The 17,765-nt window shown below is 48.5% G+C and overlaps 1 protein-coding gene across 3 annotated transcripts in view; it reads right to left on the reverse strand.

Annotated features, from left to right (window-relative positions):
- The window catches only part of Col6a3 (collagen type VI alpha 3 chain), a 77,890-nt gene that overhangs the window by 34,935 nt on the left and 25,190 nt on the right, over nt 1–17,765 (reverse strand). For 2 of the 3 annotated variants that reach the window (NM_001427497.1, XM_063267520.1), the window contains 7 exons: nt 13,563–14,147; nt 10,810–11,409; nt 8,831–9,403; nt 7,733–8,335; nt 5,211–5,816; nt 1,399–2,010; nt 428–1,027 (listed from right to left, as the gene is read on the reverse strand). In NM_001427497.1, the coding sequence (NP_001414426.1) occupies nt 428–1,027; nt 1,399–2,010; nt 5,211–5,816; nt 7,733–8,335; nt 8,831–9,403; nt 10,810–11,409; nt 13,563–14,147 (4,179 nt within the window). The remainder of the gene's footprint in view (nt 1–427; nt 1,028–1,398; nt 2,011–5,210; nt 5,817–7,732; nt 8,336–8,830; nt 9,404–10,809; nt 11,410–13,562; nt 14,148–17,765) is intronic. The other variant, XM_063267519.1, reaches the window with a different exon arrangement.

Below are 17,765 nucleotides of genomic sequence, written 5' to 3' on the forward strand. Positions count from 1 at the left end.
GTGTACATTTGGTATTCACTCAGGTTGGTGTTAAAAATCCAAAGTACTTAAGAATACAAATGCCCCAATCCAGGCAACCAATCCAATAAGCACAGTGAGGCATACTATAACCCCGGTGCCAGCCTACTCAGGAATTCTGTGAATTCTGGGTCAGTCTAGGCTCCAAAACAGAGTATGTCTCAAGAATTATCCTTTTAAAGATAAGTGAGGAATCTTACTATCTGGGGAATCAAACAGTGGGAGAAAAAGTAAAGCGTATAAGACTTTGACTCTTATCTTGGAAGAACATTCTAGAGTAGTGAGTAGGTGAGCACCAAGGACATAAATAAGTGTCCAAGGCAACCACGAGCCTGAGGAGCCCCCAGGACGGCACTAAGGCTGTTCTCAGCATCAGCGGGAAGAGCGAAGCTATGCACACGACAGTTACCTTTGGAAACATCGGTCACACCAGGACAGAGGGTCTCGTGCATCGCGTCATGCAGAGTCTCGAGCACCGTCTCACTCAGTTCCGACAGCTCCTGTACGCTGCCTACCCGGAAGGCTGTGGCACTGTTGGAGGCTATCTTCCCCACCTCCTCAGAGTCGATGTTCCTCACGCCGACAGCAAACACCTTGACACCTTTCTGGGTGAGAGCCAGGCTCACATCCTGAGCATCCTCCACTGACTTTCCTCCCGTGATCACGAAGGCGATCTGAGGGACCCGCTCGTCCAGGCGGCTCCCAGCCTCGGACACAAAGTGATTCTTCAGCAGGTGCTCAATGCCCACCCTCGTGTTGGCGTGCCTCCCTCCTTTGTAGATGACCTTGTTGATGGCATCGATAATCTGCCTTTTGGTAGAAAAGTCCCTCAGGAAGAATTCATCCGTGGGGTCTGAGTTGTACTGGACCAGCCCCACTCTGATGGAGTCACCATCTTCGTAGACCGTGTCCACGATTTCAGATGCAAAACGGAGCACTTCCTGGAAACTGTCCCTCCGAAAGTTGATGGAACCATCCAGCAGGAACACGATGTCGGCCTTCTTCTTCTCTACAAGTGGATCACAAGGAAGATGAGGAGAGCCCAGCCTCCAAAACAGCACACAGTGCAAATCAAAGTAACTAATGTTTCCACCATGCTTGTTCATGAGGAACTGTCTCTCCACACGATGCCCCTATAACTCCACTGCACAGTACACTAAACACTGGGAGAAAGTGACAAGTCACCTAAATAAAGAGGAGAGGAAGTAAAGAACTCTCCTGCTGGAGACAGGAGGACATGGGGGACATGTTTTCCTCTACAATTTCAAATGAACTATATCCCCCGCAGACACAACCCTGAGAAGTGAAAATTATTTCAAAGAAAGGAGTTACTGTTTAATTTAAACCACATTCAATAACCATGCACCAAATGGCTCCTACCTGGCCGGGAAGAAGGGAATTCTACCTCAGGAGGCTGAGGGGTAGGTCCAGAGGGTCCAAAGGAAAGCATGACCCTCTCTTCTATGTTGGGAAGCTCTCTGAATTCCCGAACTGTGAAGACCAGCCTGGGGTCGTTGGTGATGGTTTGCAAGTCTGTCCTATCGATGTTCCGGTCTCCTATTCCTAAACTCATGATCCCCGAGGAGCTTATGACTTGGGCATGCCTAGACACATCGTCCTGAGACTTCCCACCCAGGAACAAGACCAGGTGTTGAGGGACCCCATCTTCTATCCGGCTCCCAGCAGACTTCACAAAGAGGTTTCTTGCCACAAACTCCAGGGCTCTGCCAGTGTTCAGGGGAGACCCTCCTTTGAACCTCAGACGCCGGATGGCTTCAAGCACACTGTTCTGTGACTTGTGGGTCTTCAGGTAGAACTCAGGGAAGACATCGTTGCTGAACTGCACGACCCCAATCCTCACTTTATTGGGGCCGATGTTGAGTCTGCGGACAATCCTGCTGACAAAGTCACGGATATGAGCAATACCGTCAGGCTTCATGGCATCGGAGCTGTCGATCAGAAAGACGATGTCCGCAGCATCACTTTCAGCCACTGCCGACAAAAGAAAAGGTGGGGTTTAGTTCCTGAGCAGCCCTGCTCTGACTTCCCTCCTACGTCAGGTTCTGGAACTTGCGTAGGTGGCACCCATGGTGACCCAGCACTGGAGTGATATTCCAACACACGCACTGGGCTTTTGTAAGTTAAGTCGCTAAAAGCTGGTTTTCCAGGTTGGTGGTGCTTAGCAACATACCTAATGGTCTGAGTCCAATGCTCAGATCGCAGAAAAGGAGAGAAACCACTCTTAAAAGCCGTTCTCTGGCATACACACACACACACACACACACACACACACACACACACACACACATTTTAAACAAACAAAACCCCCCTGATATTCTAAGTGCAGCTAATACCTGTTCCTTCAAATGTTTTAAGTCATCCAAAACTTTCTCTAAGATAACTTTTGTTTTGTTTTTTGTTTTTGCTTTGGCCTTGTGGCCTGGGTTACTACTAATTTAAAACCTATAGCCACAGGATTATGAAGGACCAGAGAGACTGGGATCGCTGAGGTCAGCATCTTCATCATAGGGAGAGAGAGAACTGAAGTCAACTGTCCTCACTTGGCTGCTGTGTCCAGCACTAAGATACACCCCACGGGGCTCCCCAGCATGTGTTGCTGTCCCACCTTCATCCATGGGGTAAAGGGTTCCTACAACACAATGCTGTATGCCAAGAGTCACAATTTCCCCCAGATATTGGCTTGCTTATAATCCTTAAATTTTGTTAAATTGTTTTTTAGTGAAGCCATGGCATTTATTTTTTTTCTTTTTACCATTCTCTGTTCTCCACATGACTCGCTTTTTAACTTGTAGAAAGTCCAGACTGTGAAGTTTTTTTACTTTGTTTTGAGTTTTCCTTTTAATCTCACAAAATTACCTGCAAACGATTGCATTAGGTCTATGAGAAACAGAAGTGATTTCATGCCCCGTGCCCACATTAGTTCATTATGAATATACAAATGTTCTAAAGTAGAAATGAATCCAAAATCTGAAGCAATTCCAGTCCCTAGCATTTTGAATTAGAGATATTCAACTTGTATAAAAGTAACCAGAATATCTTGGGAGAGGCAAGCCACATTCTCCTGCTGGAGTTCCAGATGCCTCTCAGGACAGCCTTTAACTAAATGAATAGGCTGTCTCGGTGAACTCTGACCTGTTATTTCCTCAATTCCTGGCTTTTACAGTGCAATACTACAAAATGACGTGTTGAGCTGATTATGAAATGAAGCTATCAGTGAGCTGGGTTACAACCTTGGGGTCTCCTGCTGAGTACACCCCACCATAAGGCTTCAGCATCAGACAGACTCTGACTGTGGTGGGGTAAGATAAAGATAGAAGTACCCCACCAACTATGTCTAAATACAAAAAGGAGAGTACTGTCTACAATCCCAAGGATGGGCTGCCCACTGTTCGGTGAGTAGGGTCGACAGTTACACATTTCCAGTCTTTCCCAAGGCCTTCCTCCTACACAGGAATGATGGCAATGGCCACATGCAGAATTACCTCAAACTTCTGTGAAGTCCCAGATCCTGGCTGAGGAACCCCTGCGTCGAGCCTTCCACAGTACTCACTACCACAAGCTCAGACCCTGTATACCCTTCAGATCCAGCCCCCATCTCCCTGCACCACACTGACAGAAAAAAAGCTACCTTACTAACAGTGCATCCTAGTATTCTTAGGCTGATAGGAAAGACTTCATGAAAACAAAGGACCCTCCATTTTTAATTCTTTTATGTGCTGGTTGGCTTTTGACATAAACTAGAACCACTCTGGAAAGAGGGAAGACCGGTGAGCAAATCTGTGGGAGCATTTTCTCAATTAATGATCAATGTGAGAGGGCCCAGCCCACTGTGGGTGGTTCTACACCTGGGCAACTTGTCCTAGGCAGTAGAAGGAACCAAGCCGAGCAAGCCACGGTGAGTAAGTCAACAAGCAGCATTCCTCCGTGGTACTTGTCTCTGATCCCGCTTGAGCTTCTACCCTGACTTCTCTCAATAATCAACTCTCAGGACTTATTAGCCAAATAAAAATAAGCCTTTCTCTCCAAGGCGTTTTTGATCATGGTGTTTAGCACAGCAAAAGGAAGCGAGTTAAGACACCTTATTACAGGGGCCATTGAGCCTGGTCTATTTTATATCGAAAATATGCAGGAGATACATACATTTTCTTTTCCATTCCTCTGTCAGTGGGTTGGTTCCTTTACTCACTATTACACAGAGTGCTAAAGCACACACTTTGGTGTGTCGATCTGGAGTCCTTCAAATAAGCACCCAGAAGTGGTGTATCCAGATTGTATGAAGACTTCTTTCTAGTTTTTTGAGAAACCTCCATAAAGGCCTCCATAGTGGCTAAACCAGTTTACATTCTCACCAGGCGCACAGGAGAGCACTGTTTTGTCCATATTATCACCAGCACTTGTTGTTATTCTTTTTTTTAATGGCTATTCTGACTGGGGTAAGAATCTCAAGAAAATGTGGTTCACATACACAATGGAATTCTTTTTCAGCCATAAGGAACAAAGCTACACTGTTCTCAGGGAAGTGGGTGCCCCTAGAGATAACGTTAGGTGCGTTACACCAGTCTCAGAAGGACTATTTCCTCTCATTTGTTGTTTATAAAGATGCATAAAACCATAGACACAAAAAATAGAAGTTAAATTGTCTAGAACAGCGGTTCTCAACCTAAGGGTCTTGACCCCTTTGAGGGGTTGAATGACCCTTTCACAGGGGTTGCCCAAGACCATCATAAAATACAGATGTTTACATTATTATTCATAACAGTAGCAAAATTGTAGGTATGAAGGAGCAAAGAAAATAATTGTACAGTTGGGGGGAATCACCCCAACGTGAGGAACCATATTAAAGAGTCAATGCATAAAGAAGTTGAGAACCACCTATCTAGGCGATCAAAGAGAAGGAAGTAAGAAAAGGGAGAATAACTTGATATGGGGGTGGGGGGGTGCTCGGTCTACAAGTGTTAAAACTTTAATATACAAGCATGCAGGCATGCACACAAGTCAGCAAGCAGCCCGGCCTCTGCAAGCAGCCCTGCCTCCGCAAGCAGCCCCGCCTCCGCAAGCAGCCCCGCCTCCGCAAGCAGCCCCGCCTCCACAAGCAGCCCCGCCTCCGCAAGCAGCCCCACCTCCGCAAGCAGCCCCGCCTCCGCAAGCAGCCCCGCCTCCATGGGTTTTACCTGAAGGGGGATATCGTGTACTGGCCAGGATCTGCTGGATCTGCTGTGAGGTTAGAGTGGTGATGGGCGTCAGCAGCCTCTGCTCCAGTCTGGGCAGCTCCCTGAAGGTGCTCACGGAGAACACGTACTCAGGACTCAGGGAGATCTTCACCAGCTCTTCCTGGTCTGTGTGTCTGGCTACGGTGAGAGGGGCCACGCCAAACTGCTTGAGTTCCACAGCTGAGTCGTCCACCTCATCAGCAGACTTCCCAGACGAAATGAGGACTAGGAACTGTGGAACACCCTCTTCTATCCGGCTCCCAAGCGGTCTCTGGAAGATGTTCTTCAGCACATACTCCAGAGCGTTTCCAATGTAGACTTGCCTCCCACCCTTGGGCCGCAGCCTGCGCACAGCGTTCTGTACTTCGTCCTTGCTGAAGTGGGCGTTCAGAGGAAACTCCATCTTGGTGTCCTCACTGAACTGGATGACGGCTACCCGGGTGGTGTCGAAGCCTATGTCCAGGTACTCGACTAGCCTCTCAATCAGGGTACGGATGTGCTGGAACTCTGCGCCAGCGTTTTGGGATCCATCGATGAGAAAGACCACGTCTTTCTTGTTACCAGGACCTAAAAAGCAGATATGACCATGGTCTTCAGTCAAGGGCATCATATTCCAATCACCCTTGAGCCACTTCCTAGGATCAGTCTGTCATCAGATCAGTGCCCTATGGGTGAGAGACTCTAGTATCAGGCACTATAGGGAAAACACCAAGAGAAGGAGCAAGTCCTGTGTGTTGCCATATCTGAATGACAGACGAAGGAGGAGAGGAACCAGCAAGAGGCATGGAAAGGTGAGCCCGAGGGAGACAAAACCGAAGAGTTGTTTTAGGAAGGAGGCATCAGCGCTGGTAGGAACTGCCCACTGGCCTGGCACCAGTGTTTTGAGTCAGCCACTGGGACTCTGGAGAAAGCACTTTCTGAGGAAGGGTGAGCAATGAGTTAGACAGGAGAGACTCCGTGCAGAGCACATGTAAGCCTTTTAATGGTGCAGGCTCTTCTGTAGGCCACTGAGAGAACTGGTCTGAGCAATGCACAATTATCACAAGAAGAATCATCCAGAAGAGTGGAGAATGGGCAGGAGTGACTAGAGCAGGGTGGAGGAGGCATGAAGAGGGTGTGCAGAGCAGGTTCAAAGAGAAGGGCGGAAGTGGAGACAGGCCATCCCAGGAAAAAAAAATCACTCTGGGAAATGAAACCATCACCAGGAGGGACCCAGCAGAGCTTCTGAACATCCTCTAGGAAGTGAGACTTGGTCTGCAGCTGAGAGCAAGGCATGGGGAGAGGGGGGTTGGAGGGAACTACACAAGAAGGTGGGGAGTGCACCCAGTGGCCACTCTGACGTGTGGGAGAGTGAACGGAACCAAGCACCGTAGAAGCATAGGTCTGGATTCACTAAAAGGAGGTTCTGTGAGCACACAGGAATGCACCCATCCACCCATCCCCACATACAGGAGCCCTAGGGCCTTGAGGTGCATCATAATAGATACTCCTGTGGTCCAATGGGGTTTAGAAATGGCTGCATTCCTCTACTATGTCAGAGAGAGAGAGAGAGAGAGAGAGAGAGAGAGACAGAGACAGAGACAGAGAGACAGAGAAAAACAGAGACCCAGAGAGAGACAGAGACAGAGAAAGACAGAGACAGAGAGACAGACAGAGACAGAGAGACAGACAGAGACAGAGACAGAGACTTCCCCCAAATGTATGTGAGTATGAACATCTTAAATCATTCCACATAGATATAAAGAACACATCACTCTCTCCTGAACACCAGGGGGAAGCTGAGCCCTCAGGCCGTGCAAATCCACTGTACAAATCCTGCCTCTAACTTCCTTTCACATGCATCGCTCCACCTTCCTTCCCTGCTCCCTCATTCCCCCTCTCATGAAACCACTGCCCCGCATCTGTCTCCTTCAGCCCTGTGACTAGCCCACCCGAGTGCCCAGGAAGGGGGCACAGCCCTGGGCTGACTTGCACTGGGGGAAGAGCATCTTGGTCTCTTTCTTGAGCTATTGTAGCTCAGACTTTGTCAGCTTATTATGTAGAGAATAGGAAGGCCTTCCCACAGTTGGGACACCTCTCAGCTTCAAGCAAGTGTCACACATGGGTGCTCCAGATAAAAATATATCAGAGACTCCACCCCTCTTGGCAGAGCAGAGCACTAGTGATTAGGCTCCTCCAGATGACAGGTTACTGCTTGACACTTAGGTTGGACACTCAGCAAGTGTGCACCCCCCCCCCCGCCAGGACTCTCTATAGAGCCTGGATCCACGTCATGTGCATGCTCTCTGAGATGCTTCAAGTTGACCACAGACATGAATCTTAACTCTATTGCTTTGCAAAAAAAAAAAAAATTCCTAGTTTTTCCACACATGCTATATGGCAGAGGAAACAAGACTGAAAATGCTTTGTACCTCACAGCCCAAGCTAGTAGCTAAGGTAATTATCTGGAGAGAAACGAAAAAAATCCACTCCCATCCTCTCACCTGCACTTGGTGAGGGCATCAAAACAGGTGTCAAACTGCTCAGCTGTTCACGATTAAGCTGGATCACCCTCTCAGAGATAACCTGCTGTATTGTCCCAAGCTCCCGGAAGGTGGGGATGGCCACAGCGAAGTCGGGGATGAAGGAGATGGTCTGCATTTCAGAGATGTCAGCATTTCCAATGCCAATACCAATGGGCACAGCCCCTCCCTGCTTCAGGACCACCGAGGGGCCTCTCACATCATCCCCTGACCGCTCCGCCGTGAGGACGATCAGGAGCTGAGGAACACCTTCTTCTATCCTGCTCCCAGTAGAACTGGTCAGGATATTCCTTAACACAAAGTCCAGTGCCGCCCCTGTGTTGGGGGTTGGGCCGCCCAGCAGTGTCAGTCTGCGGATGGCGCTGATGACACCCTGCTGGTCCATGTGGGAATTCAGATAGAACTCCGGCCTGGTCCGGTCACTGTACTGCACCAGTGCCACACGCACCTGGTTGGGACCCACATCCAGGCTCTCCACGACCCTCTGCACAAACTCCTTTAGCAGGGGGAAGCCACTCCGGACCCCCTCGGAGCCATCAATCAGAAACACCACATCCTTTTCACCTGAAATTGAAGGAAAACATCTGGTGACATGGACGGGACTGGGCACAGCAGCGGGTGGAACTGAAGTCATCTGCCTTCTCTGGCGTCTTTCGTTTTTAATGAATGTAAATGAATGACTTACATCAGTAAAAGCCACTTAAAGTACATCACTTGACACTATATCCAAATGAAGGCCGCAAGGTGACAAGCACAGTCATCATGTGTGGCTTTATTATCAGATAGGAACTTTTCCAAGATATAAACTATGGCTATCTAAACCTCCTTAAGGCATCTTATTGGGAAATATTCTAGCACCATTAAAAACTATCAAGACACAAGTTAGAAAACCAGAGAAAGAAGACTCCTTTTGCTTGCCTAGAAATAGCCTGTAATTTCCATGTTCCATGGAAACCCTGAGAGAGATTCACCTAGAGCTAACAGCTTCTGCTAAAGATCCGAAGCTAGAGACTGGGATACAGTGGGATGGGGGCGGGGGGGCAGTTTGCTGAGCCATACCTGATACAGTGTCTGAAGTCTGTTTAGCCTTCAGAAGGCCCACAATCTCTGACTGGAGGTCCCCGATCTTAGGGAGCGACTCTGCAGCCAGGATGAATGCGGGGGATGGCACAATCTGCTCCAGCTCACTGGGATTGGCATTCTTGGCTTGGAAGATGAAAGGTATCACCCCTCTCTGCTTCAGAGAGCTTGCAGGCCCGGCCACAGCATCTGTCGACCTTCCAGCCACCAGGAGCACCAGGAACTGCTGCACGTTGTCCTCGATGCGGCTGCCAGCCGACCTCACAAAGATGGTCCTAAGGGCGTGATCCAGGGCCAAGCCCAGGTTGAGACCTTTGCCTGTCTTTAACTTCATCTTCTTCACGAGGTTAAGGATTTCAGCCTTCGTCTGGTGCTCATTGAAACGGGACTCCACCCTGACGTCATCACTGAACTGCGCTATTGCTACCCGGGTCCCATCTGGCTTCACATCGAGCTCCTCAATGATCCTGTAGAGAAAGTCTCTGACAGCAGGGAACTGGCCCATGACATTGACTGAGCCATCAAAGAGGAAAAGAATGTCCCGCTTGACCTCTACGAGGAAAACAGATGGACACAGTAAGCGAAGAGACCCCAACACCAAGTGCATTCTGCCTCTCAACTGCCACATGATGTGGAAGTTCATTCCCTAGATCCAAATGACCTCACCATCCCAGCAAGGGAAGAGAACAAAGGCCCTGCCAACAGCCTCGGCTGTTCCAGAGAACACAGATTTGCAAAGGAATAGCACTGGCCTGGCCATTCTACCAGCCCACCACCAGACATTCTTGACAAAGCAAGTCGCCGGAAAGTCTGGCCACACTGCTCTTGCAGCAGGTTAGACCCCTGAGAATAGACAATGTTTTCTTGTTGTTATAAATAAAACCATCAGAACTATTCCTTTCTATACTCCCTGAAAACTGTCCTCTCTCTCCTGTTACAGAGACCAATTACAGACTAACTTCCCACTGACATCTGGGTTGACACGTGTGGTGGTTTGAATATGCTTGGCCCAGGGAATGGCACTATTTGGAGGTGTGGCCTTTTTAGAGTAGGTGTGGCCTTGTTGGAGGAAGAAGTGTGTTACTGTGGGTGTGGGCTTTAAGACCCTAGTCCTAGCTGCCTATGTGCATTTGGAGCAAGATATTGAACTCTCTGCTCCTCCTGCACCATGCCTGCCTGGATGTCGCCATGCTTCTGTCTTGATGATAATGGACTGAACCTCTAAATCTATAAGGTCGAGAGTTAAGACTCAAAATATTACCTGCTGGTTCTTTGGGGGGTGGGCAGTGCAAACTTCTGCAAACATTTTCAATTTAACAAAACTGGACCATAGAAAACATAGGTGACAGCAAAGGGGTGGGAGTGGGGGGACAGCATCATGTAAATATCTTCTCAAACAGTTTTGAGAACTGCTTCAGTGAGACAGCCATTGACTTAGGCTTGCTACCCATCTGAATGAAAGAGGCAAACTGATAGGTCTTATGTGTCCATCACCAAGGGGCATAATAATAATCTGACACAGTAGCAATGACACAGACTCTTTGTTGCATGCAGGTGTTTTTTTTAAACATGGCAGAGACTGAAAAAAGGAGAGATTCAGGCTTTAAAGGATACCAATACATAATTATGTAATAGAATCAATCAATCTCTCTTTCTCTGTCTCCTTCCCTTCTTTTTCCCATTCCCTCCCTCCCCCCGCCTGCTACCTCTCTCTCCCCCATGAACTCTACAATGTTTACCTTGTTCAGCCTCTCAATAAATGTGGGCGACATGAACAGGGCATTGCTCAATGTTCTAGACTTAAGAGTCTACATTTGCTAACACACCGTCTTGAGCCAGTCCCAACCCAAGCGAGCCCACCATCTTTCCACAAGTCAAAGGCTCTGAGGTCTCATTGGCTACTGCTGCCAGAGCAGCATTTGGAGAGGGAAAGGGGCCCACACTGCTGGGAGGTTTACCTGGCTGGGACAGTGGAACTTCCTGTACACCTCCACTAACATATGTGGTTAGGGGTTGAATCAGCTGTTGAGGCAAAGCTGGCAGGGCGCTGAAATCATCCATGAGGTATACCAGGCTGGGGTTAAAAGCAATACGCTCTAACTCAGCCTTATCCGCCTGATTGGTCCCCACACAGAAGGTCAGCACCCCTGAGCGCACCAGGGCATTGGCAGCTTGCAAATAGACATCCTCAGAAGGCCCGGCCATGAGCAGGAGCAGCAACTGAGGTACATGTTCACGAATCCTGCTGCCGCCTGCCTCCGTGAAGTGATTGGCATGGACATAGCTTAAGGCAGAGCCTGCATTCAAGCCGGTGCCCCCCTTGAGCTGCAAGCGCCTCAGGTGAGCAAGCAGCTCTGACTTGGTCTGATACGTGTCTAGAGAGAACTCCGTGACCGGAGTGTCACTAAATTGCACCAAGCCAACACGGATATTGTCACTTCCAACATCGAGGCTGTTAACTAGGTTGGTTACAAAGTCACGCACATAAGGAAAATTGTTTTTCCCAACGTTGTCGGAGCCATCCAAAAGGAAGATGATATCCCGTTTGTTTACGTGAACTGCAGTGAAGCACAGAAAACACAGTGAGACACGCCCCTGAGAGGGCTTCCCATGTGTGCCCTGAGGGGCACACATGACACACTCAGAACATGGAGGGAGTCAACGTGGCAGAGCAGGTCATCTGGTAAAATATGGCAAGCGGCTGCATATTTTCCCCTTGCGGTGGCTGGAGCTTGTGAGGCACACTGATAGCCAAGTGTACAAAACCAAGATTGCTCACAGACAGACAAAGCACCGGAGTTAGAATGTTTACAACCGACATCACCAGAAGAATCCTGAAACATTGTTTCCTCCCTGGAACTGAAGTCCACCTGGTGCTGTTCTTTTCTTTTGCTCATTGTCTCCAGACCGCCAGTCACAGGATGCTCGCCTATGTTGGCTGGGTCTTCTGGGACTCACCCGGGTGCACATAGCTCTTTCTACCCAAGGCTCAAGAAACATCAGCCCACATGGACCTAGAACACAGCCTCTTTAAGACTGTCTGCCAATCAAAGGATATGGTCTTAAAACTAGAGTCCTCATCCTCCTGTCCTCCTTTCTGATTAAGGGTCATTTCGGCACTAGGTAATAGGGTACCCTGGAGAAAGCCTCCAAGGAGATGTGGCAGCATCACAGATGTGGCAGCATCGTAGACGGTTAAAATAGATACCAACTTAGAATCTAAAATCACCCAAGAGACAGGCCTCTGTGCAGGTTTGTAAGGGAGTTTCTAGGATGAGCTATTGAGGTGGGAAGATCTACCCTAAACGGAGATGTCATCTTTCTGTGAGCTGAGGCCCTTTCTGGGCAAGAGAGCATCCAGTGGTCGCCAGAATCCATCTCTCTCTGCTTCGTGACTATGAATATGACCAGCTCCTGCTCTCAGGCCCCGCCCCACCATTGCAGACAGCATCCTCAAGCTGTGAGCCAGAGTCAACCTTCCTTCACTACCTTGATGTTGTCATGTATATTGTCACAGATGTCAGAGAAGTTGGGTGACGAAGAGATTGTATCCTGGGTTTGGCCATGAAGAAAAGCTTATCTGTGGGTCCCCTATCTAGGGATTTAACCAGTGCTCAAAATATTTGGAAAAATATATCTGTACTGAATATGATTCAGTACAATATTATGTCCCTTGCCAGTACCTCCTATATAATTGGCTACAATGTTAACCTCACATTTGTCACAGTATGGATAAGAGGATATATACGAATTACACTTGAGCACTGTACCATCTTAAAGAAGTGTGTGTGGATTTCTGTATTCATGGGTGGAGGGAATTGACCCAGCCCCTGTGGATACTGAAGGACACATTCAGACTTACTACTTTCCCCCATGCGCCACTGTAATTTGTAATTCAGAGTAACAACATAGGAATGTTCATGCATTTAACTTTGGCTACAGAAGAGTGGATGAGAGAGAGAAGGGGAGAGGGAGAGAGAGAGAGAGAGAGAGAGAGAGAGAGAGAGAGAGAGAGAGAGAGAGAATTTGAGGACTCTCAAGACTGAGGAGCAAGCAGGACGCCCATGCAGTAGATTCATGCACTGTACAGCCCTACTGTGTGAGGTCTGTGTGGAAAGTTGGATTCCAGGATATCCATCTTCTCTTCATTGGGGATGAAGGTTTGTGTTAACCCAGTTCACGGGCTGAGAGCTTTAGTGTCTCTAGAAATAACTGCGCTGTAAATCATACTAAGCCCTCGCTGAAGGACCACACCGCAGAAGGGGAGCTGGGCCTTCGCACTCATCTCTCCGTATATTTTCCTGTCTAAGAAAATCCCATCTACAGAGTGAAAAGAGGGCTAAGAGCTGAGGGTGCTACATCAACTGTGAGTAGAGATCCTGTCAGCTCAGGAAAGTCCTTGGCTGAGGGGAGGTTCCTGGCAAGGGTCGCTAATAAAAACAGAAGAGAGGTCAGTCGGAGAACCGAGAGTGACTTCTGTGGCCAGAAGCTGTCCAGGCAGGTGACCCTAGGATGCTACAGTTTAAAATCATAGGCATTTACAGACTGACATTTTCAACCCTACTGTTTCAACCCTGCGGGGAAAACTAAATGGTTGCTTTCACCATGAAAACAGCAATCTGCCCGCTAAACCTCCAATATGGTACCAGGTATTTCTCAAAGTGTCTGCCTACCAGCCCCTTCCTGCATATGCAAACCACAGCCACCATACCTTCTGTGGTTCCGGTGAGGGTCCTGAGGGGTGCCATCAGGCTGGGCAGCATGCTTTGTAAGGGAGCAGGGCGGAACTCAGCAGGAATGAAGACCAGGGAGGAGTCGAAAGCGATCTCTTTCAGCTCGTCTTCATCGGCGGCCCTGCTGCCAATGACCAAGGCCATGATGCTGCCTTTCTGCAGCTCCTGGGCAGCCTGGCTGACATCATCGAGTGACTTACCACCTGTGATTAGCACCAGGAGCTTCGGAACCCCCTCAGCGGCCCTGTGGCCGGCTGAGCTAGTGAAGAGGTTGTTTCGAACAAAGTCCAGAGCAGACCCCGTGTACAGGGCTGAGCCTTCCAGGGCCTTCATCTTCCGCACAGTGGTTATAGCATCCTTCTTGGTAGAGTAGGTATTTAAATAGAACTCGGGCTTGACGGTGTCTGCATACTGAGCCACTGATACCTGAACCAGGTCCTGACCAATTTCCAGCCTCTGGATGACTCTGCTAATGAAGTCTCGGATGGCATTGAAGTTAGCCTGTCCCAGGCTGGAGGAACCATCCACCAGGAAGACTATGTCCCTCTTGTTGACTTCCATGACTGTAGATAGCAATAATAAAAGATGAACAGAACAGTCTCAGGGATCGGGTTCAACAGAGTCACTGTAATACCCACTCTGTACAGGCTACTCTCCCTAGCCCTGGTCAATGTCCCTGGGAGAACTGTCACATATGATGACCGGCTCCTTTCCAACCCCACGTACCTGTAATGTGTTTCAGAAATAGCTTCGCAGAAGAAAGTTACCTTTAGCTTCACACACCACCGCTAAAGAGGTAACTGACTCCTTATTGCCCAACATAGTTTCAAGGAGTAAAGCTCGTGTCTGCTCAGAAAACTCTTTGTATCACTAGACCGACTTCAAATCCACACACAAGTGTGAAAGAGAACAGAGACGCTCTGTTTTCCTTGGTTCTATATTGTATGGCTTCCTTTGGCAAGCAAAAAACAAGGGTTTGCTAGATTATCAGAAATCTTGGAAAAGGAAACCAGTGTCCACCCCACCGAAGGCAGCCATAGCTTTTCACTTACTTCATAGTCTAGAGTGGGAATAGCAGTCAATGATAGGCCATGATCTGGGTTATGTAGATAAACCACGAAAGCAAGCACCTTGGCCAGATCACTACTGGCACTGATCGTGAGTTTGCCCACCCACTGTCTCAGAACAACTTGCCCAAGGGATGGGAACAATGCCTCTACCAGACTCAAAGCCTATTCCTGATGTGTCAGGCTCCTCCTAGACTGTTAATACTCTAGATGAGCCAAGCTGGGGTAGGTATGTTTACAGAGAAGCCCCTGTGTATCCTTTGTGCCAAACAGCTGGCATAACAACTTCGTGTTTTGCACCCAACAGAAGAAAGAAGGTTAGAGATAGAGGCGAGGAAGAGCTTCCTAAGAACTAGAGACACCTCTCATGATGTATTCTAAAACAGCTCATTCCCAGTCACAGGGACCAGAGGCTAAGAATATGGTGCCAGGGTCACTTTTGCTACCACAAGGAATGGCATTAGTGTGACTGAGCTTCCTCTAATACTCTCTGCACCAAAAGGAGACAAAGCTGAATTCCACCAGGAGGGAGGTGTTTCTGCATAAGACTTTTTATCCCAGATGCCCAGTTACCTGCAGGTATAAATGTGTCTGCGACATGACCTGCCCTTGCTCCCTAGACTACAAACATGGATGTGACCACCTATTCAGAGATCTCCTTCCCCCTTCAGATTGTAACATGCAGTCTCTTGGGGCTGCAACTTTGACTGTAATACAAAAATACCTTTGCAGATACACCTAGTGCACATGTGTATGTATAGTGGACTTCTCATTCCTTATGTCCCTGGGAACAGTATGCACACAAGCGTACACACATATATGTTGCACATATAATACATCTGTAGCACACATATTTCTCAAGCATCTCTCACACAGCGGACTGATAGACAAATATCCACCAATGGGCACCTGAAAGGCGGCATGCTCCTTCCCAAGCATAACTCCAAGTTGTAACCTGATAATAGTCACACTCACCACCTCACAAGCTTCACCATTTCGCCATACATTTTACCAGCGGTCCATGGGAAGGACAGATGTTCACTCGTGGGGGACACAGAAACTATCTACCTTGGACTCAGCTCTGTGGAGTCTACAGTGGACCTTGGAGTTCTCAGGTTCCATAATACATGCCCTCTTTAATTAGGGAAGGGGTCACTTGGTTTGTGTTTAAAGTTCTGGAAACTGCTAACAGGGAGATACCTGGAATGATGCTTAGGCAACTATAATGAGGACTGAAAAGGAAGTCCCAAACCACTCAAAGAGCGACCAGATTCCTGTGTTCACCTCATGCTCTGGCCCTAGCTGGTTACCCTTCTCAGGACTGGGTCCTTTCTCAGGACTTCTCCTTCTGTGGGATGGAGGAGCTGCTAAATGGACCGTCTGACACCCAGTTATCAAACCTCATGATTCTCTCAAGGATGACCAATACTTCCTCACTGCCATCATTCACCCCCTGCCCCCAATCTCCTCCACAGAGATTGGAGGAGCCATTGTCTCTTAGGAAGTGACCTTGAAGGTCTTGCTAGTTTCAGCCATGACTGATTCTCTTCAGCCCTTACTCCTGGGACGGACAACAGGATACTCCATGATCCCTCCTCCCCCTCAAAGTCTGGGAGTTGGAAAAGGATATCCTCACTCTTCCCGTTAATATCACCAAACAAATCCTGTCAAATAACCACTCTGTCCCCACCCTAGGAACTGCCTTCATGTCCATGCTACTCTTGTGTCCTGTCCTTGGATCTCCATCTACCCATCCTCTTCTCTCCCCATCTTCTAAAGGACTTGGGAAACGTCATCTAAAGCCCCCAGTGCTTGCCGTGAGTGTGTCCTCCCATTCATCCACCCCTGTTTCTGGGGTCATGCCTATAATTACCACAGCTTTGCACACCCCTGAAATCTCCCTCATCCTGCCACCTGCCCAACACCTTCTCTTTCAGCCAACTGAAATCCCTACTTCTTCATACACCGAGTTCTCAAACATGAGATTCACCCCTTCCTCTCTTTCTCTCTTAGTCAACCTCTCTTAGCCTCACAACCCCCACCTTGGGCCTATCCTCATGGGCTCTCTGATTCACCAGCCCTCACTTCCCCTGTCCCCATCAGACCCTCCTGGCAGAGCCGCAGTGGCGTTCTTCCCTTCTCTCCTTGTGACATCCCACAAACAGATGCACAATCAGGAAGCCTTCACTCTACAGCTGGAACCTCAGAGCACACACGGGTGGTGACACCAATGTGCCACAATGAGAGGCCCCCCGGAAAGCTGGTCTCCCCATTCTGCAGAAGGAGCACCTCAGGACTCTGCTCTCTGCTCAGTCCTCTGCTGTCACTACCGTAGGAGGGTCTGACCTGTCACCAACAACTACAGTATCTGCAGATTCTCCCTCCCCAAAGCCAAGCCTCTGCCTGTGCCCCCTTCACTACACCTGAGCTGCCATCTGTCTGTCAGGTCAGGACGAGGACCTCGCTTTTTGATGCAAGGCCACCCTGTCTACCATTCCCTATATCTGGAATGCCCTTCCCTCTCCTCTTCTTTCCCTGCTCATTTATGTCCTATAACTTTGCAGACCATTCTACTGAGTCTCCTGCCTCCATCCTCTATAATACAGCCCCCTTTGGTGGCCTTGAAACTTGTCACACTTGAGACATGGCTTATTGTTTCATCATTAGCTCACATGTGACAGACCCAATGACTATATCTCTCTTTCTCCTCCCAGTGTCTCCAGTGTTTGACAGAGTGACTGGCACACATCAAATAGTCAATAGTATCTACTGAAGAGTTATGAAGTCATCACTGAGACAAACAGTGATGTCTGTGAGGAAGGGGCTAAGATGCTAGTTAACTATAAGAAATCCAATATAAGAATAACATTTAAATGCAGATACTGAAGCTTCTCTTAAGGCAAAGATATCTTCACCCAGCAAATTCTTGGATGAGAATTTAAGAAATCAGAGCCCATAGATGTTGTATGATCTAGCCAGGGTCACACACAGACACACAGACACACACACACACACACACACACACACACACACACACACACAGTCCTCCCAAAGTCAGCCATGGTATTGATTCTGCTCCTAAAGAATAGAGCAATGGTTTGTTTCTGGTGTAGG

Source organism: Rattus norvegicus, chromosome 9 (genome assembly GCF_036323735.1).
Source record: "Rattus norvegicus strain BN/NHsdMcwi chromosome 9, GRCr8, whole genome shotgun sequence".
NCBI lineage: Eukaryota > Metazoa > Chordata > Mammalia > Rodentia > Muridae > Rattus > Rattus norvegicus.